Below are 20,731 nucleotides of genomic sequence, written 5' to 3' on the forward strand. Positions count from 1 at the left end.
AGGACATCAAAGCTTCGTCTACTGTATCTTGGCGACACCTCAAAACCAGGTGCCGGCTTGGGGGTGTCTGTGTGTGTGTAGTTGGGGGGGGGGGGTAGTAAAATTAGTGAGCAAGAAAAGAAAAGGACCCCAAAAAAAGAGATTAAAGATCCAGATAACAAAAAAAAAACGCTAACAGGCTAACAGAAAGCTAAAAAAGGAACGGGGGGGGGTTAGTCGCACTGGGCTGCTAATACCCCCCCTTCCCTTTTTAATGCTTTGTTGTCAACAGATACAAACCCCCTTTACCCTTACCCAACCTCTTTTATTTTTATGGTGAACTGCTCCTTTAATGATGAGCCGTAAAAAGTCGTCTCCCTGACAGGAAGTGCGACGCAGCTAGCGACGTGATCACACACGCTGCAAAAAGTTCAAATGGTAGCGTTTATATGAACAAGTTTTTAAAAAAATACAAAATTTGGGGGGGGGATGACTTTTGTACCGTGACCTTAAAAAAACAGGCCTTTTTTGTCTAATTTGGGAGCTTTGTCAACCGCTTTGAAAATCTGTCACTCGCGTATATCGTCAGCGCGCGAGATAGCGTGCCTTTGTAAAAATAGAACCGCGCCGCCAGCGGGATGCGTTTTGGCGAGCGTAAATCTCTTCTGCCTAGCGCTTTTGATCACAGGCGGCGGCGGCAAGAAACGACTGCAAACTGTGTGATAAAAGAAATGGGAAATCATAAAATGGAAGATATTTATGCGCTTAAAAGCCTGAATGGTACACTGTTAGCCTCGTAGCGAGGTCAACTGTTGAAAATACGCCCTGTGGATTCTTCACCTGTAATAATAATAACAAAAATAATACATTTTGATTGGACCAGATCTGTTTTGCTAGCTTACGCGCGACACTTGACGAGCTAATGGGCTCCATTATCACCTGATGCTAAATTTCATCTCCCGGGCTAGTTTCGGTTCTTGAAGCAGTTTTTCTCATCATTTTTTTGTGTAAATGCGAAGAAGCAAGTTAGTTCCCACCCCCACCCAAAAAAAAGTGAAACAAATTGTGAGATATCATTATTATTATTTCATCAAAGCGGCTAATGCCGATTCTTTCATTCAAGTCACCGTTTAGCATTGATATGCGTGACCTGTGAGGCTCATTCCGTGAAATATGAAGCTAGCACCCTCAGGGGGTGCGTCGATTGTGGTGGGGGGTTAACGTATCTTGCTACTGACTGGGATGGAAGCCGAAAAACTCCCCAAATGCTAACTTTGGCGCAAAAAAAGCACAAATATGCAAAAAATGATGTGTTGAACAGCAATTTCCGACTTACTGGCTATGCCATTAGCCACGCCCACACTGAAAGCCCTCATTTTTGATTGACAGGTGTGATAAAAAAAGCATCCAAAGGGAAGTTACAACTTTGCGCGGTTTATTTTTACCGTCGCACGTATATAAAAGAAGTTATTACCTCATGAAAAAGAAATAAATAATAACAATCACGGAAAACGCTTCCATATTTAACGTGATTTACGCGTCGTACGCATTCGTCGGCTAGTCGCGCGTCGGACGGCCATTCCCCGGTTTTATTTGCACTCGTAATCAAACATAATAGTTGACGAGGCGCCATAAAAGGAAGGCGGCGTTAAAACTGTCATGGCCGTTATTAGCCCGCCAGAATTACGCCATCTAGCTTCTGGCGACAATCGGTGAAATCGATGTCGTACGAATAATATGGTGGAGATGATGTTTTTTTGGTTTTTTTTCGTTTCGTTGGGGGGTTTCAAGACAAAAATCTACTGCAAACATGGACATTCTGTCCCTGTGGTCAACAATCGGCTTTTTCTATCAATCGCCAACCCCCCCCCCCCCTAAATGCTTTGAATGATGGTGTGGAATGTTAAAAAGAAGTGTGTGTGTGTAGAAAAGAGGGGAAAGGGGGGGTGAAAAGGCAAGTGGGGGGTCTCTTGGTTGGCCTAAGATCGGGTATGCGTGACTGAACAAGAGAAGGGGAGGGGTTGAAGGGGGGGGGGTGTCGAAAAAAAAAAAAACACTTTGCCTTTCTAACTTCTAATGTGCTTATTTGGAATCACATAGCTGTATAATAATAATAATAATAATAATAATAATAATATTTTTATATAAAAAAGGCCATCCCATAATATATCCTGGCGTTGGTTAATTACAAAGGCAGCGCGGCGAAATCAAGGCGTCCATTTTGAGTGCGCCGCTCATAAATAATCAAACTACACAATAGATTTTTTTTCTTCTTTTTTCTCCTCAGCCCACTCGGAATGAAAAGATGATGATGAAGATGATGATGCTGAAGATGGTGGGCACGGGGTGGGTGCAGGGGTCAAAATAAATATGCTAACCCTCACCAATGTGGAAAATCAAGAAAATCAACCCCTCACCCACAACAAAATATATATAATAATGAATACAAAAATATAAAGGCGCTTTGGGTTCATTATATAAATATCTTTAATTGTTTTTTTGTTGTTGTAAGAATATAAAACAATTTAATTTGGGGGTTCTCCATTTTTTAACATTTTTTTTTACAAACATAATATACAGTCCATCTTTTCCTTTATTTTTTTCTTCTTCAGCTGTTTCAGCAGGACACACATCCATCCGTATGTTCATTTTTTTTAATCAAGCAGGTCGTCGAATTACATTAAAATAAAGGCGGGGGGGGGGGCTTCAGGGGTCCAACGGGGGGGGGGGGGGGGTCGCCAGTCGCTTGTAACCCGAGAAGCGGAGAGCTTCAGAAAAAATAAGCGATTGCTTTTTATTCCAAGCATGTCTCCGAATGGGCTCATGGGGTATTTTTTATCCGGGTTGGGGGGGGGGGTCAAAAGAGAGCAATATTGTCCCTTAAAAAATAATCTTAAAAAAATGGAACCCTGATTCATTTCAATCGATAAACAAGGATATTTAAATCACTTCAATTTGAAGCAACATTTACCGACGATGCCCCACCCCCTTTAGTCACCCCCCCCCCCAATAAACTACCTGAAGCTTCACGCATGTCAACTTTTATGACACGTTTGGATCAGACGGAATGGACCAAAAACTAACCCAACACACAAAAAAACACCAAAAAACCTAAATTGATAGTTTTTTTTTCGGGGGGGCAATGGTAAGCAGTGGGGGTGTCGAAACAGGCAAGTCCCTCGAGGCACAAAAAACAAGTAGCCCAATGGATTTTGGTGATGTTGATACTTTGCTTCAAATTGGGGGGAGGGATGGAATAATTGGGGGGCGCAGTATGAAATTGCATTCAACTTAAGATATAATCACTTGGATCGGACAGAATGTACAAAAAAAAACACTGATTGATTGTTTGTTTGTTTTTTTAAGGGGGGGGGGGGCAAGCCATTTTGGTCCAAATTGGGATGGGGGGGGGTGTTATGAAATGACATTGCAATATGACATCGCTTGGATCACACAGAATGTACCTAAAAACACACACACACATTGATCTTCTTTTTTTTTTGGAAGGGGGCAAGTAATTTTGCTCCAAATTGGGGGGGGGGGTTATGAAATTGCATCCAATTCAATATGAGATCACTTGGATCAGACAGAATGTACCAAAAAAAAAAAAAACACACAAATTGATCGCTTTTTTTGAGAGGGGGGGGGGTCGACACAGAGAAGTCCCTCGAGGCACATTTTCTATCCCGGCAGTTGCGGAAAAAAAACAAGTAGCCGCATTATTTTTTTTGTGTGATGTTGACTTTTTTTTGGGGGGGGGGCATAATGGTGAGGGGGGGGAGTATTATAAAATTGCATCCAACTCAATATGAGATCGTTCGGTCCTGGTCCTGGTGGGCCCATCACCTGACTTTCTCGCTGTCCGTCATCTGCCAGAGTCCCAGATTGAGCACTTTAAGGCAAGGCAGTTGCGTGATCCTCTCCAACCCCCTTTTGGTGATCTTGGTACATCCGTACAAGTCGATCCCGACCAAGTGGGTCAGGTGGTCCGCGATCAGCTCCAGCGCCTTATCGGTGATGCGAACGCACTGGCCGATATTGAGCGTCCGCAATTCGTGCATCTGCCGCACCATCCGGTTGACTCCGTCGTCGGAGATGTGGCACGAGCACAGCGACAGCGACTTGAGGCGGAAGAGACCGTGGGCGATGTAGGCCAAAGTCTGGTCGCCGATCTTATCGCAGAAGGACACGTCCAGACCCGACAGGCGCAAGGTGCCCATGGCCAGGTGCATGGCGCCCGTGTCGCTGATGTTGTCGCAGGAACGCAGGTTCAGGCTCCTCAGGGAGCTCATGTGCGAGAGGTAGATCATCCCGGCGTCGGAAATCCCGCCGCAGAAGCTCAGGTTGAGCACCCGTAGCTTGGCCAGACCCTTGGAGATGTGCTTGAGGGACAGGTCGGTGAGTTTCTGGCAGTCCTGCAGGGTCAGGTTCTCCAGGCTCAGGCAGCCCTCGGCGGCGTTGCGGGTCATTCCGGCCAGGTGGCCGATACCCACGTCGGAGAAGTGGCGGCAGGACCTCAGGTTGAGACTCTTGAGCCTGTGAAGGCCCCACGCGATCAGGAGCAAGCCCGTGTTGGTGATGTTGCTGCAGCCGCCCAGTTCCAGCACCTCCAGGTTCTTCAGGTACTGGGCGATCCGGCCCAGGCTGGAGTCTGTGATCTGCTTGCACAGGCTCAGGTTCAGCACCTTCAGCGACGGGATCTCCTGCACGAACGCGTGACCCAGCCCGTTGTCGGTCAAGTTGTAGCAGCCCGACAGGTTGAGGGACTCGATGTTGGGCATCCCTTGGATCACGTAGCTCAGGCTGCGGCGCAGGGACAAGATCTGGACCCTTCGGATGCCCCTGGCCTGCAGGCTGGGGAACAGCGAGGGGTTGGCGCGCCGGAGGTGCAGCTTAGCCTCCACCCCTCGCCACACCGACTTGTGGTACGAGGCGTCCCTCCAAGCCAGACACACTTGGGCTACCCGGCCTTTGTCCCTCACGTCCAGATAGCTGAAGATCATGGCCAAAATTTCCGGGAAGAGGCACGAAACGTGCGTCTCCATTGTTTTTCAAAACACAGGCATATAAGAAGCAATACTCCGCACCTTCCACGTCTGAGGAAAAAAAAAATCACTGTACAACCCCCCCAGACCCCAAAAAAAGTAGCCAGCAACACCCCTTCTGACTTTTCAGTCCTACCCCCCCCCCCCCCCCCTCCTCTTCCTCCCTCACACTCAAAGTGCGCGCAATCGATCCAACTCTTGAGCCGGCTGTGCAGGCGCAGGAACACTAAAAAAGAAGGAAAAACACCCCCCCCCCCCCAAAAAAGCGTTTATTCCTTTCTCCGACAAATAAAAAAACAAGAGTAGAGGGGGCGAAAGGAAGGAGGAGAGGAGGAAACGGCGTCAAACCAGCCCTCCTCCCTCCCTCTCGCTCTCTTTCTCTCTCTCTCTCTCTCTCTCCTTCCCTCACACGACGCGTCTTCCTTCTTGGTCTTGTCGTTCCAAAAAGGCGTCCACTCTCGGCGGATCCAAACGATCGTGCATTTCAAAAGCGGAAAGTCGAAGTCAAAGCGACATAAACCACTCTGGAGACCCGATCCATGGCGGGGAGGGAAGGGAGGAGAGAGGGGGGGAGACTCTGAGAGGATGAATGTTGTGCAGGAGGCGAGGGGCGTCCTGCACTCCAAGCCTTTGTCTGCTCTTTTCAAACCGACTTGGCAGGGACCACCGCATTCTAGCCGCTCGGGAGGGGTGCGCCTACCCATCATTAGTAACGCAACCTACTTCAAAAATCACTTTTTACTCCTTAAATCAACCCCACCCTGTATATTTAATCCAACAAACCACAATATCGAATTGACGCGTTATAACCAAAAGGAAGCGTTATTACCATGTTCTGTGCAAGATGCTACACCCCTCTTATTTTTTCGCCAGGCAGTTGGTTCGTCCCGCCTCAGCTGGAACAGTGCGAACAGTTTCCCTTGGAAACCAACTTCTTACAATTCAGTTCACTCTGGGCTTTAACCCTTTAAGAGGACCACACAGGAAAAACAAAAGTCAACTGGAGAAGTCTATTCACTTTTTCTTACTCGGCTGACACCTTTTGTGGTTTAGTTATTCTTTTTTTTGGGAGCAAAGTAGAAAGTACAGTACAGTGATGTCAATCTGGTGCATGCATGCAACAGAAAACTGGTAAATATTGATAGATTTGAACTGCAATCGTTTGAAATTGCACATTTTTAACTCATTCACTGCCAGACGATGTGCAAAAATGTGTCCGCTCCAGTGCCAGGGTTTTTGTCATTGTCACTCGAATTCCAGGACCCTCAGAATATTCAGTTTTGGGACTACATAAACATTCAATACAGCGTAAGAAACCATAGATGGTCTTCTTTCATCGGAAAAAAAGTTCGTTCCTAAGTTATATGGGTCTGGAGTTATATAGCGTGAAATGAGGGCAGCTGCACAAAATACAATACAATACTGGACATACAGCTGAAGCTGTAACAAAGCCCTAACACGGACAAAAGACAAATTCTGCCCCCTTGCGGAAGAGAAAAACACTGCCAGAGATCTGACCAGCGCTTTATCGGCACCCAAGCATGACAAAACCCGAACAAATTTGTGAATGGCATCTCCATGTCATGCTTTTCAATTCCCGAATAAATTTGGTAATGGCAGTGAATGAGTTAATTTAGTTGATATCTTCTGCTTCAAACTCCAGCCAAAAATGGCCAGAAAGCCTACTAGATCATCTCGATCCAGTGCTCTTCGGAATAATTTCCAACAAGTTCGTCGCGACTCGCATGTAACAGGAGTTTGACTACACGTGATTTGCTACCCGAAAAACTCAGAACATAGCCACAATCTCATGTTAAAGGAGGGTGTGTACACTTATGCAACTTTGTCTTTCAAACTGATTTTTTTAATTTTTATTTGCACAGATGCTGTCTTGGTTCATGCTGGCTTTCTCCGAACATAAATTGGGGAATGGGGGGTTCATATGCATCACAATCTGCAAAAAAAAAACCATCTATATACAGTATATACAATTGCCACATTGGATTCTACCTTCAATTTGAATTTAATTTTGATTCTTTCTGTGTGTAAATGTAGCGGAAAAAAACGAATTGCAGCAGTGTCCTTAAGTGACTCACTGGGGCGATATATTAATCCTTAAACTGTAAAAAAAAAAACATTTTTTTAAAATCTCATGTGGGTTTTATTAAGGTGGAGCATCATCCCTTTTAAGCTGTTTGTCATCTCCCAGCTGGCTTTGCTTAACTTATGACATTCATCATTAACCCCCCCCCCCCCAAAAAAAAGGGTGTCGTGAGGTGTTTTTGAGCCCCTCTTACCCACCAATGTAACCTTGGCCTCACAGTCTGTATGTGCGTGTGTTATCTGCGTATGTGCGTGTGCATGTGCATAGCCAATTCATTCAGAAGAACATATGTGTGAGTGCGTATGTGTATGTGTGAGAGATAATATGACAGGGGGGAGCCGTTTGGTGAAGTCAGTGGAGTGTAGCCGGGTGCTTGAGAGCTGGTGGGGTGGGGGGTGTACAAGGGGGGGTGATGGGGAAAGGTAGAAGGAGGGTGAAATGGAGAACAGGGATCAGGTGAGGATTAAAATGGAGCCGATCGAATTTGAAATGTGGATGACAGATCAATAATACGTGTAAAAGCGTGAACGAAATATGAATACATCTATACATAACCATAAATACATACATAAATACATTCTAATGAATGTAGCATCAACTTCAATGTATCAATCCAAAATTGTAAAGCTATGAAGCGCTAATGTTGTGTGTCATGTGACTAACGTCGCATCGCTGGCTAACAGCAAATTATTTGACAATGAGTTTAAAATGAATTGCGTTTCCTCAGAACAGAATTATTGATCACTAGAATCAAGAAAGTGAGACTGATAAAAACGGCATTTTCTCCCAAATGCGTCGTCAAGGGCAATAAATAAATAATAAATAAATGATCAATAAAAAAAATAGACTAATAAATAAATAGATAAATGGATAAATAAGTGGACGGATAAATAAATAAGTAAATAAATAAATTGGTGGAAGGATAAATAAACAAATATACAAATAAACAAACAAATAAATAAATAAATAGATGGATGGATACATAATTAAATAAATACATTGATAACTAAATTGATACATGGATGATTTATTAAATACGTAATTAAATACATAAAGTTAAATCGATAAATAGATGATTACATAAATAAATAGATAAATAAATGGATATATAATTAAATAGATGGATGGATGAATAAATAATTAAATGAATAATACAGTGATACCTTGGTTTTCGTCCATAATCCGTTCCAGAAACATGCCCAAAAAACGATTTGTTCCAAAACCGAGTAAGCACTTTCCATTACAATCAACATAATTTTTTTTCATCCGTTCCAAGTCTAGAAAACAACTTTTCAAAAGCACTTTTTAACTATTTTACAGCATAAACACGTAAAAATTATGTGTATGTGTGATGGCACCTCCCCAAAATCTGACAAGTCGTGTCACGCCAGCATGGCCTCATACACGTGCGATCCGACGTGTTGATGAATCGAGGTGTGGGGGGGGGGGGGGCTTCGTGAGCGGATAATTGTTGCTGGTTGCCAAGGCGACGCTGGCATGCGTCGACATGCTACCCCCTCCCCTTCCCATCCCCAATGAAAGCTGACACCTACCTGAATGGATATTACCATGTCTGTTCCAAGCACACGTGCATGCGCGCTGCAGCGGGGATGGTAGGAAAGTGAAAAGCAGACGGTGACAATGATGTCGTGGAACTTTGTTGGGGTGTGTGTAATAAATCTTTTATGTTGCTTTGAGGTGTTTGCTCGCTCCAGCTTAGACGGCACTCATTCACACATATTGAGGTCAGCAATTGCATTCAAAGTACATTTCCATTATTCTCACCTCATTTTTGGGCTTTTTTTACCGCTTTGCTGCCCCCCCCCCCCTTTCAAACCCTGACCAACATCCAACATCTCGCGGCGCTGAAGATGTTTTCAAAAAGCTGAGTGACGCCTTGTCTCAAGGTCTCAAAGATACAGGATGCTTATTTTCATTTTTTTTTCATTCATCCTCCGTGCCACAAGACGGCAGTGTTTTTATCGGCAATGGGAATTGTATGAGCAATTCTTTGGTTTGTGTATGTGTATATGTGTATATATGTATATATGTACAGTATATATGTACTGTGTATATGTATGTGTATGTGTATGTGTATGTGTATGTGTATGTGTATGTGTATGTGTTATGTATATGTATATGTATATGTATATGTATATGTATATGTTTATGTTTATGTATATGTATATGTATATGTATATGTGTATGTGTATGTAAGTATATGTGTATGTATGTGTGTATGTAAGTCTCTGTCTCTTGGCAGTCCATCAAAGTCAAAGATTACATAGCTTCCATTCTTATGTAAGTATATATGTAGAGTTACACTATGTACAGCATGTACTGCATGTACTGTATGTACTGTATGTATATATATTTGACAATAATAACAACCCTGGCACTGGAGTGGATACACTTTTTGCACGTCTGGCAGTGAATGGGTTAAATGGAACTGATTTTTGGTCAAATAACAGCTCGTCTCACTGTCGCCTCACGTACTCTGTATATTTGTGTGTGTGTGTTCCGACACATGCTTTGACAACATGCAGGCCTCCTATGTGTGTGTGTGTGTGTGTGTGTGTGTGTGTGTGTGTGTGTGTGTGTGTGTGTGTGTGTGTGTGTGTGTGTGTGTGCGTGTGTGTGTGTGTGTGTGTGTGTTTGCCTTTGCTTTCTGTCGGCTCTGCAGTCTGACATCGGATATTTTTTTTTTAGCCGCCCGCTCACTCTCACCCTCAGTCGTCAGCGTTTTGGCAATCTTTTATTATTTTTTTTGTCAATGTACTCTGTCATCTGTTGGCATGTGTGTGTGTGTGTGTGTGTGTGTGTGTGTGTGTGTGTGTGTGTGTGTGTGTGTGTGTGTGTGTGTGTGTGTGTGCTCATCTGTCTTTTACAATTCGCACGCAGTGGATTTTTTTCCTCCCCCCCCCCCCCCTTATCGCTCCATGCAGGTGTAGCTACTGACGTGGCTGCCTAGTGCAAAATGGAAATCTCCAAAATGGAAATTATTCATTTAAACAATCACATCAAAGTCCCAAATGTACCAAGTGCTTTTGTTGTAATATTCCGTGACATTTTTTTATTTTACAATAAATCTGTCGGGTAGTAGTTGTTCAGATTCAATCCAGTTCCACCTGTGTCTGTTTTAGGCCCACTGCACAAAGAGACGACGACTTATTCTGTTTGACAACTGTAGTTGCCTTTTCTGGATGAATATCAGACGAAAGAAGTGGCTAATTGAGAACAGCCTGTTCAATTTGGGTCCAAAAGCTACTTTGGGGGGGTTCAATGGCGAAAATTTTAACTTCGTCTTTAGCGTTGCTCAAAGGTAATCCCGCAGGAAATGAATGGGAATGCCTATAAAGTGATGGAAATGGTGTGTGTTATTAATTTCTCCAGGGAAGAGCTCAGGAGGGGGTTGTAGGTTGACCCCCCCCTGAGCTCCAGGGACACCGGGGGGAAATCAGGCAATCTGGCCAAGCCTCGCTTTGCCCCTTCTGGGGTTTCCTGTTGAGGGATTCGGCCTCTCCCCAAGGCTCCAGTCAGGTGCCAAATGAGGCCTGGCATATCGCTGAGGCTGCCGAGGTGCCAAAGTGGGCCGGCTACGCTGCCTACTGTTGGCAGCAAGCGGAGCTCAGATGCTATATCTGCATGTTGACGGCGAATTACGTTCGCCGTTATGCTTTTTGTTGTCTACATCAACCGTTGGTAACTGTCGCGGCTTGGAATTGAAGCGGATTTACGTGGGAAAGGAGATGTGAGACAATATCTCTTCGCGTCAACGGATGCTTCAGCTTCGTGTTTGCTTTTAACATTTTGCTCGTAGCAGATGTGCACATTTCACCATGACGTCAAAATACATGTGAAAACATAAAGGTATCTCTGATTAAAAATGTCTGTTAACTAGTGGAATTAATCTGCATCATTTCATTGCATTATGTAGTGTGCGATTTGGCCAACAGGGGGCAGTACAGTGCAACCATGCTCACATAGAAGAAGAATTTCACAATTCCTGTTGTTTTAATTGTAATATTTAGGTAAAAATGTTATTTTCTTGCTGTTTTTTTCTTCCTCCCTGCACACTTATTGCATAGTTGGCCTATTAGCATAGTTTTCAAAATCATTTTTGGGGAAAACGAGAAAAAAAACTACAAAAAATTAAATTGGCATTGATTCAACCATCATTAAAAATAAATTGACAACAATTTCTCATGATTTTTTCGGGGGGTGGCGGGGGGTACTTAAACAAGCGGGTGGTCTTGTTTTACATTTTTTCCCACAGTTATGGCGAAGGGAGGGGGCGAGTACATGTGCATATGTGGACCTTAGCGAGCAGAGGTTGAGAGACGGACAGATGGAAGAAAAAGAAATGTCATTCTCACTTTCAGACCGTTGCGGAGGAAGCGAAATAAAGAGATAAAGGTGTGTGTGGAATCGCTTTGTAGGGTGTAAGGGTGGGGGGGGACAGATGGTAAAAGAGAGCGAGAGACCGATGAAGATGCCGAGAGAAGGAAGGTGAGGAGAGAAGTGAAGAGCGAGATATATTTAGAGAGGGGGGGGGGGAGTTTGAGCCTCCGAGCGAGCGGCATGACTCATCCTCTGCCAGCTGACTGAAGGAAGGATGGATGAAGGAGAGGAGACGGATGGGGGGGGGGGGCATGAGGAGGGTAGCATGCAAGATCGCAAAAAAAACACACACAACAAAACCCAAGCACAAATTAATCAGAATGTGTGAACTAAATCCTCCCTAAACAGCAAATGTTCTTTGCTGAGGATCAAGAATATATGCCAGTGAATGTCCTCACTCTGTCCAACAGCAGTCGTTAACATTCAAATCTACTGGATTGCCGCTTTTAGTGTAGCAAATCGATTGATTTATTCACACGGAATCTGACCCTTGACCTTTCACCTCTCAAAGCGTCTCCCAAGGGGCGAGGTTCTAATTGGGATACCGCTTTGCCAAGTCCACGGAAGACACTCCCTTTGCAGCCTGGTCCTCCTTTACATGCCATTTGTCCTTTTATGGCGTTTGCTAGCCAGGAAGATGTTTACGAGGTGACCTCACGGGTCCGTAAAGGTGAGACTGGGACTCCGAGGTGGCGTTCGCAAGCGGAAATAATCGTTTTGCAGGCCTTCATCCTCGCGGTTGGGTCAACACAATGCTGCAGTGTTGACTGTGATGCTGCTGGTGAATCCACAGTGGAGCTGTTGGGGTGGGTTTTTTTTTTCTTCGTTCCTTTTCTTCTCGGCATTGCTCCCTGTTGCATGGCGATTGCTCATAACCTCCAGGGAGCAACTCTTTCAGTTACTCTCATCTTTCATTCACTCTCTTGTTTCCCCTCCTCCTCCTTCTCTTATTTTTTATTGCTTTTATTAAACTCACATGGCCTAAATTGCTGTAACCCCACTGTAACACCCCCCCCCACACACACACACACACACACATTACCCCTACAGTGTTGTGCTACAGGCAGCGTGGCTAGACTCCGCCCTCTTGTGGTCGAAAGTGAGTGTTGCAGTTCATCCCAAACAATCCTCAGGGATCCGTAAAGCGTCACAATGGGACGAATGGCAAGGCAGCGACAGCTTGAAAGATTCAAACCTAAATTCCACTTTGCATCCCATCTCGCGCGAGGCCAGGTCGTAAAACTGGGAGGGGGGAGTGGGTGGGGATTGGAGAGGGAAAAGGGGGAGCATGTGGGAGGAGGGGGGCGGTTCAGAGGTGAATTGGGGGGTGAGACAAACCAGGATTGGAAGGAGAGAGGGGAAACTGGTCGTGGAAGGAACAGGGACTTTTTTTCAATCAACACCATCGCTGCTTTGTTTTTATTTATTTTGAATGACATATTTGACAACTGTTGCTTTTTTTAATGCGTAAAACCAACCCGAGTTTGCGCGTGCCCGGATTTGACCCCTTTATTCCATTTTCGGACAGCCCTTAACCGATCGGGCTTTTTATTTATTCTGTTATGTATTTGTTATTTTTTAAATGACCTCGGTCTCCTCTCAAAGAAGTCCAATCCCAACCGCGCGCACGATGTCTCAACAGCGCACCGCTTTCCCCGGCAGCGGGCGGCGAATCATGGACCGTAAGGGGTTCGGGGTTCGGCACTTGTTCCTGCTGCTGGTCGCCCTCCTTTCCGGAACCACGCAGTTGTTGGTGGTGGACGCCAACTCGTGGTGGTGAGTTCAATCTTTTCTTGTCTTTTATTACGCTTTTATGGTGCCAATAAATCCGGCGAGATGTGGAAAAAAAACGGAGCGTTACGCACGGGTTTTACGCATAATTTACGCATGGGTTTAAATCGTAGCTAAATGATAAAAAATGTGATCGGGTCAAAGCGAGAGTTTTTTTAGGAGGGATGGGAGTGAGGGGGGGTCGTCGGAACAAATGTGAGGGCTCTGTCACAATATTTACCCTCAGGGGAGCCCCAAATGGCCCTAACTTGGGGGAGCTTAGAGGGGGGCTGCTTGGCTCCTATTGGCTCTTCAATCGTCCACACTTGTTCTTGACTTACAATGTAAATGTGAATGTGCAGGTTAAGTTCACCTGAGCGTCCACCATCTTGTATTCAAAGATTCCAAGTGGAGTTGTTGCAAAAAAAAAATAATAAAATAAAATACATACCATGTTGATATTTTAAGGTGGCTAAAAAGATCCAATAATCAATATGGGGCCCGTTTGCAGGTCAATGGCGCTGACCCCCATCCAGAGGCCCGAAATGTACATCATAGGTGCTCAGCCGCTGTGTACTCAGCTGTCAGGCCTCTCCCAGGTAACTTCCTGTTTGTTTATGTTTGCGGATATGCAGATTATCAAAAATATTTACATATATTTTATTTCCACGCCCTCCCTCTTCAGGGTCAGCGAAAACTGTGCCAGCTCTACCAAGACCACATGATGTACATCGGAGACGGAGCCAAAACGGGCATCAAGGAGTGCCAATATCAGTTTCGACAAAGGAGGTGGAACTGCAGCACAGTGGACAAGACGTCCGTATTTGGACGTGTCATGCAAATCGGTGAGAATTTTTATTATTTTCATTTTTTAACACCGATTGAGAGTCACAATGTGCATTTTAGTTCATGGTGTCTTGTGATGACATCATGTTTTGTACACCCAATCCCGAAAAAAGTACAAAACAACTCAGGAAAGTTGCAGGTTTGGCATATGCAAAAATGTGTCCACTCCAGTGCCAGGGTTTTTGTCATTGTCACTTGAATTCCACAGAATATTGAGATTTAGGACTACATAAACATTGAATGCAGCGTTAGAAACCTTAGACTCTCTTGGGTTATCTGAGCTTGAAATGGGGGCGTCTGTCCAAAATACAATACATACATATTGATTTATATAGCACTTTAATAACAGCTGAAGCTATAACAAAGCACCAATATGGGAAAAATGGGAAATGCTGCCCCCTTGTGGAAGGAAAAAAAACATTGTCAGAGGTCTGACTTGTGCTTTTTTGGCACCCAAGCAAGAAAAAACAAAACCCGAACAAATTCCGGAATGGCGCTCTTTGTCATATTTTCAATTCCCGAATGATGAAAGACAAGAAAAAAAAATTGGACTGTTTTATTGTGAAAAAAATATTTAAAATGTCGGTAACTAAGCACTGTTGCTGCCAATATATTCCAAACCCGAGATTTTTTTTTAGCTATGCTAGTGACATATAATGACACCCAGAAATTAAATCCCAGATGCTACCAAAAATTAAAATATATATATTTGACTTTTGATACTTTTTGCATCATTTTGGTTTGTTTATTTTAATAGTTGTGATTATTTCAAGTGTTTTTTTACTAACACACTATTGACAATTGCATTAATACTGAATTAAGTCATGTTTTTTTCACCTGTGATTTTACAATTATCACCCCTGCCCCCCCCACCATGTAAATAATGAACCAAAAATCAAAACATGATTTGATATGATGGTCCTTAATGGAAATATATATATATATACCCATTCAAAGTTGAGCAAACAATGCTAAGGGGTGCAGATAATCGATCAGCAACCACAAACGTCTGCAGACTCGACTGTCATTAAATAAAAAAAGTTGAGGGACTTCTGGAGATGGACTAATCTGCAGCCGGAACGTGGGAACGGTCTCATCAACAAGTACGTGTCAAATCCGCTTGGATGCAAGCAAGCAAGCCGCCGTCTACTTCTCCCCCCACCTTACCAGCCCCCCTCCCTGCTTTTCAGTCTCTATTGACATTCCGTCCACCTTTAAAACGGAGGTGTTAGTCGCTCCATTGTCAGGCTTTTTTTTAATGCACCGATGAGCTGACACAGAGCCGGCAGATCCGGAGTTGAGCTATTTGAAGTCTGCAATAAAAAGCCGCAAAATAGGTGCGCTCGAATATACGTGCGAGGTGGCTCTGCGGCAGTGTAGAGTCGGCGTGTGCATAACGTTGCGCATCGAAACATGAAAATCACTCTTAAAAAGTTTAAATAAATACAAAAAGGCTGAAAACAGCAAGTCAAGCCAGGTGATTTATCCTGTGATAAGTGACAAGCCACACACGGCCCCGATCGTAACAATAAACAAGCGCGCCATAATGCTACGTGTTTGTTTACGAGGTCAAAATGTGGAATGAAAATAAAAACGACTTAAAGTGAAAATAGTAACACAGATTACTATCATTTCTCAAAAACAACACTGTTATTTATTTTTTGCAGAGTTGTAAAACTGAAATTAGAAAAATAAGTAAATAAATAAAACAATTGACATGGCAATGACGTATATCATAAATTCACATCACTGAAACTGAAATAATTGTCTTACATTTCCTTGGTTTTTGTTGTGTTTTAATTTTGAATTCACGTCCACAGTTGTCAAGCAAAAACAGTGCACATATTTACACTGCTAATACTTCAGATAGATGTAAATAGTCAACCCATAAAAAAGTACTTGGACAGTGTGAAGTTTGAAAAGAAACAGCAACAAGCTGCTTTCTCTTCTTATGAAAATTACTGAGTTTCGCAGTACTCCACTTCCAACCTATCCAGTCGCCATCTTTGTTCTTTTTAGCCATCTTTCGAAGCACTTTGTGTATTAAAATTAAAGACTCATGTTGTGTATTCCAATGTGGTGTCTGGGAATCTTTAATATACTTTGCTGAAGAGGAGAATGAGGAGGTGGAAGTGGGGGTGTGGGTGGAGGCCGTTTACAAAGAAAGGGTCATAAAATTTGGTGTGGGAGAACCTGAATCTTTGGACAACGTCACCGCCCGTATCTCGATACTTTTGTTCTGACTAATTGTGTTTTGGTAAAACTGAGCTCGTCTGCTTGTAGCAGAACTGCGATGTAATCGATATTTTGGGGAAAAGTGGCTTGTTAGCATATGATAGATGCTAACGCTCAGTTGCCGGTCTATTGTGTTGGCGCTACGCTATGGTTTGGTTGAAAACTTTGGTGGTATAAGATATAGTGAAAACAGGGGAGTCAAAAACTGACTGAGCCAGCTTTTTGGTTTGTTTATTTGATCAAAACTCAATTCATTTTAACTCATTCACTGCCAGACGATGTGCAAAAATGTGTCCACTCCAGTGCCAGGGTTTTTGTCATTTTCACTCAAATTACAGTACCCACAGAATATTGAGGTTTTGGATTAAATAAACATTCAATACAGTGTTAGAAACCTTAGACTTTCACTGCCTTTCATCAGAAAAAATAGTTAATCCCTTAATGATATGGGTCTGGAGTTATATGAGCTTGAAATGGGGGCGGGTGTACAAAATACAATGCAATACATACATATTGGTTTATATAGCACTTTAGCAACAGCTGTAACTGTAACAAAGTGCTAACATGGGAAAAAAAAGGAAGTGCTGCCCCTTCGTGGAAGGGGAAAACATTGCCAGAGGTCTGACCAGCGCTTTTTCTATTTATAATTGTATTTTGTTCATTGTATTCTATTTGTAATTGTATTTTATTAATTATAGTATTGTCTTGTCTGTGACTGTCAAGTATCCTTGAGAGCTTTGAAAGGCGCTTAAAATAAAATGTATTACAGTAAAGTCTCGTTATATCAATATCGGATATATCGATAGTCCCGGTTATATCGATACTATTTCTATGCACGCATATTATTTTTATTTTTATTAATACTGTTGTATAAAAATGTTTCATAATTTTGTGCACCAAACAAAATGTGCTCTACTAAACCCAACGACCCCCGGGGTGCATTTTTAACCCCAATTTTTCCCGCTCTCCAGGTTCCCGAGAAACGGCGTTCACCTACGCCATCAGCGCCGCCGGCGTGGTCAACGCCATCAGCCGCGCGTGTCGCGAAGGCGAACTCTCCACCTGCGGGTGCAGCCGTGCCGCTCGCCCTCGCGACCTGCCCCGCGATTGGCTGTGGGGCGGCTGCGGCGACAACGTCCATTACGGCTACCGTTTCGCCCGCGAGTTCGTGGACGCCCGCGAACGCGAGAAGAACTTCCCTCGCGGTTCGGTGGAGCATTCGCGTACCCTGATGAACCTGCAGAATAACGAGGCGGGACGACAGGTAAGGATTTCCTGCATTTCGGTCACGGTTTCGGTTTAGACATCTGGTGTGTTGTCTTTTTGGAGGACAGGAATGCGTACCCCCCCCACACCCCCTTTCAGCTTCAACTGCCAGTATTTCTATGTGCGTGTGTCAAGGTTATTTATTGGGAGAGTCCAAATGGTAGAACCGCTAACGCCCTTGGAGTCTTGCTAGGTCACCCGGTCAATACGCATTCCAACATGGCAATGCGGCAGGATTCGCTTCATTTTTTTTTTCTTTTTTGGGTCGCCGCAGCTCAAAATACCAGGACTCATTTTCCCCGATGTTTTCAAGGGATTTGTTTGAAAGAGAAGAGCACTTTAAAAAAAGCAACCTTTCACCTTTGATTAGGCTGTGCATTTACCGCCGCGCGGGCCTCGTAAAAAATCCATTTGGACGGCGCAAGAAGGGGGGGGGGGGTGTTTGTCGAAGCTGTTTACAAGACAGGAGGCCCCCGTTGCGTTCCGTGTGCACGTGTATCCACCCCCCCGCCACGTTTGATTTGTGCAAGTGGGAGACAGTGAGCCTGGTTATTGTGTGTGTGGCTGAGGTCAAAGGTCAGGGCCTGGTGTGCCTATGCGCCGTGAGGGTCCTGCTGGGGTTGTAACAGAGTGGATGGGTTTTCGCTAACTGACTAGCGTTGACCAAACTTTTTTTTTGTGTGTGGGTGTAGTCACGAATGAACACTGACACACACACACACACACACACACACACACACACACACACACACACACACACGCACACACACACACACACACACACACACACACACACATACCTGTTTCAAGGTTTTAGTGAGGTCTAGGTAATTTGAGATAAGGAGTGAGGACCACCTTTTCTGATAAGTTTAGAGAAGAACTAGTGTTACACACACACGCATGCAAATGCACACACACATTCCTGTTTCAACCTTTTAGCAAGGTCTAGGTAACTCCAAATAAAAAGTGAGGACCACCCTTTCTGATAAGTTTAGAAAACTAGTGTTACACATACATGCACACATAAGCAGTAAAGACCACGGTTTCTGATGAATTTAAAGAACTAGTGTCTCGCACACACACATGCACAATTTCCTCTGGTATTGTTTCTTGACCATCAGAATGGAAGAGAGATGAAACACAGAGGGGAGAAAAATGAGGGAAACTTTTTTTGGGGGGTGTGGGGTGCTGGGAGAGGCTGACACACTGTTTTGGGGATTTGTCCCGCTCGGTTGAACAAGGCAAACCGCAGCGCTTTTGTGCGGAGGTGACAGGGCACTTTATATATATCTGTGTGTGTATGTGTGTTAGCGTTTAGCTTCATTTAACTTGTGCACAAAAGGCAGACAACGTAGGGTGCTCGCGCATGGAAGTGTGTGTTTGTGTGCCCAGACGGAGACGCGGGGTGAGCGATGGACCGCCGTCACACTCCCCCGACTTTCAAAGACGGGCGCTCTCACACCGGGGCTCACCGTCTCCGTTGGACACAAATCAAATGAGGCGGCTCTTGTCACACACGCACACACACACACACGCACACAAGTGCAGTTACACACACTTAATGTACATTCTCGGGTAAAACTTTCCCAAAAAACTCCCATGTGAACACATTTATCTTTCGATACCAGTATTTTTATTTTTTAAGGTGCGGGGACGGGGGGGGGGGCAATCTCCAACAATGAGTAATATGATTCATCCATAATAGATTTAAAGCTACACTTGACGCAGTGAGTTAAAGAACGGTCATATTTTTGGGACTTGACAGCCTTTGGGTTAGCATGGCCGGTTTAAAGCGCCACGTTGTTGCATCAACGTCATTGAGAGAAATAAAAAAATCATAAGTTTGATTTAAAAGCCACTATGTCAATAAAGGCTTCACATTAGGGGGCGTTTAGAGTGCCTCGTTGTCCCTGGATGACACTATGGAACATATTCCAATAAGCGCTAATGCACATTAGCATGTAGCAACAGTCACTTTTAAGAAACTATTTCAGAATCAGAATCTGAATTATCTTTATTGGCCAAGTATGTAGAACACACAAGGAATTTGTCTCCGGTAGAACACGTTGCACTAGTATCATCATTAAAAAATTGCAAGGTGGCACTATATAGTTATATATTTGGGTTATTGTTGAAAGAGTTAATGGCTACGAGGGAAGTTTAAGTCTGCTGGATTTGGTATGCATGGTAGCCTGAGGGGAGTAGCTGGAAAAGGTGGTGGGCAGGGTGCGGAGGGTCCAGTAGGATTTTCCACGCCTTTGTTTTGATTCTTGTAGTGTTTCTTTACGACACTCACACATTAACACACAACACACACATCTATTGTTCCTGCCAAGACCGTGTCCCCGTCGTGGCTGACTGCCCACCCGTGTCACAGAGCACAGCATGAAAGTTACAACATGAGCTCACGTGGAGGCAAGAAATAACAACTACCTAAAAATCAGTGAGGTTAGATGGCGTAGGACTCAGGGGGTCGGGGGGGTAATGCAAGAGGCCTGCTCAGGCTCCCCTTAAAGTCCACTGCAGAGAGGACCATAAATCTTTAGTGTATTCCCTGCTCTGTTGTTGTTGTTGTTGTTGTTGTTTTTTTTTATTCTCACATGCAGCCATAAATTTTTAACAAAACTGAGATGACAAAGTATTAAACTTTAAAGCTATGACATTAAAATGCAATTTTAGATAGAATTTTCCATGTTTTTATAATTGTTTTGGGTGAAAATAAAAAATAAGCATGTGTAGTTACCAACTGTGTCCACAGGAGGGCGACATAATCACCCTCACTTGGAGCCCCCATTCAACTTTCAATACTTTTTTTTACTTTCAACTATGTAATTTGACGCTATTAAGATGATCATGATGATAATAATGATGACATTCCTTCTCCGGAATCTTAAAGGCGGTGTACACCCTGGCCAACGTGGCCTGCAAATGTCACGGCGTATCGGGTTCGTGCAGTCTGAAGACCTGTTGGCTCCAACTGGCCGACTTCCGGCGCGTGGGCGAGTTCCTCAAGGAGAAATATGACAGCGCCGCCGCCATGCGGATCGGACGCCGGGTAACTAGAGCAACATGTCTTTATTTTAAA

General features: G+C 44.0%; 2 protein-coding genes across 3 annotated transcripts in view; one reads left to right on the forward strand and one right to left on the reverse strand.

Moving 5' to 3' along the window:
• The window catches only part of wnt5b (wingless-type MMTV integration site family, member 5b), a 32,884-nt gene that overhangs the window by 10,930 nt on the left and 1,223 nt on the right, over positions 1 to 20,731 (forward strand). Inside the window, exons 2-6 of one of the 2 annotated variants that reach the window (XM_088988870.1) lie at positions 13,172 to 13,305; positions 13,811 to 13,898; positions 13,985 to 14,144; positions 17,352 to 17,644; positions 20,543 to 20,701. In XM_088988870.1, the coding sequence (XP_088844996.1) occupies positions 13,205 to 13,305; positions 13,811 to 13,898; positions 13,985 to 14,144; positions 17,352 to 17,644; positions 20,543 to 20,701 (801 nt within the window). In that variant the 5' untranslated portion in view covers positions 13,172 to 13,204. Of the gene's footprint in view, positions 1 to 12,870; positions 13,306 to 13,810; positions 13,899 to 13,984; positions 14,145 to 17,351; positions 17,645 to 20,542; positions 20,702 to 20,731 lie in introns of those variants that run through there. The other variant, XM_088988869.1, reaches the window with a different exon arrangement.
• fbxl14b (F-box and leucine rich repeat protein 14b) lies at positions 2,449 to 5,654 on the reverse strand. The gene has a single exon (XM_088989253.1). It carries the CDS (start codon positions 5,022 to 5,024, stop codon positions 3,822 to 3,824), a length of 1,203 nt encoding a protein of 400 aa, XP_088845379.1. The 5' UTR covers positions 5,025 to 5,654; the 3' UTR covers positions 2,449 to 3,821.

This window comes from Hippocampus bargibanti, linkage group LG22 (genome assembly GCF_051943395.1).
Source record: "Hippocampus bargibanti isolate YZ-2025 linkage group LG22, ASM5194339v1, whole genome shotgun sequence".
Classification (NCBI taxonomy): Eukaryota; Metazoa; Chordata; class Actinopteri; order Syngnathiformes; family Syngnathidae; genus Hippocampus; species Hippocampus bargibanti.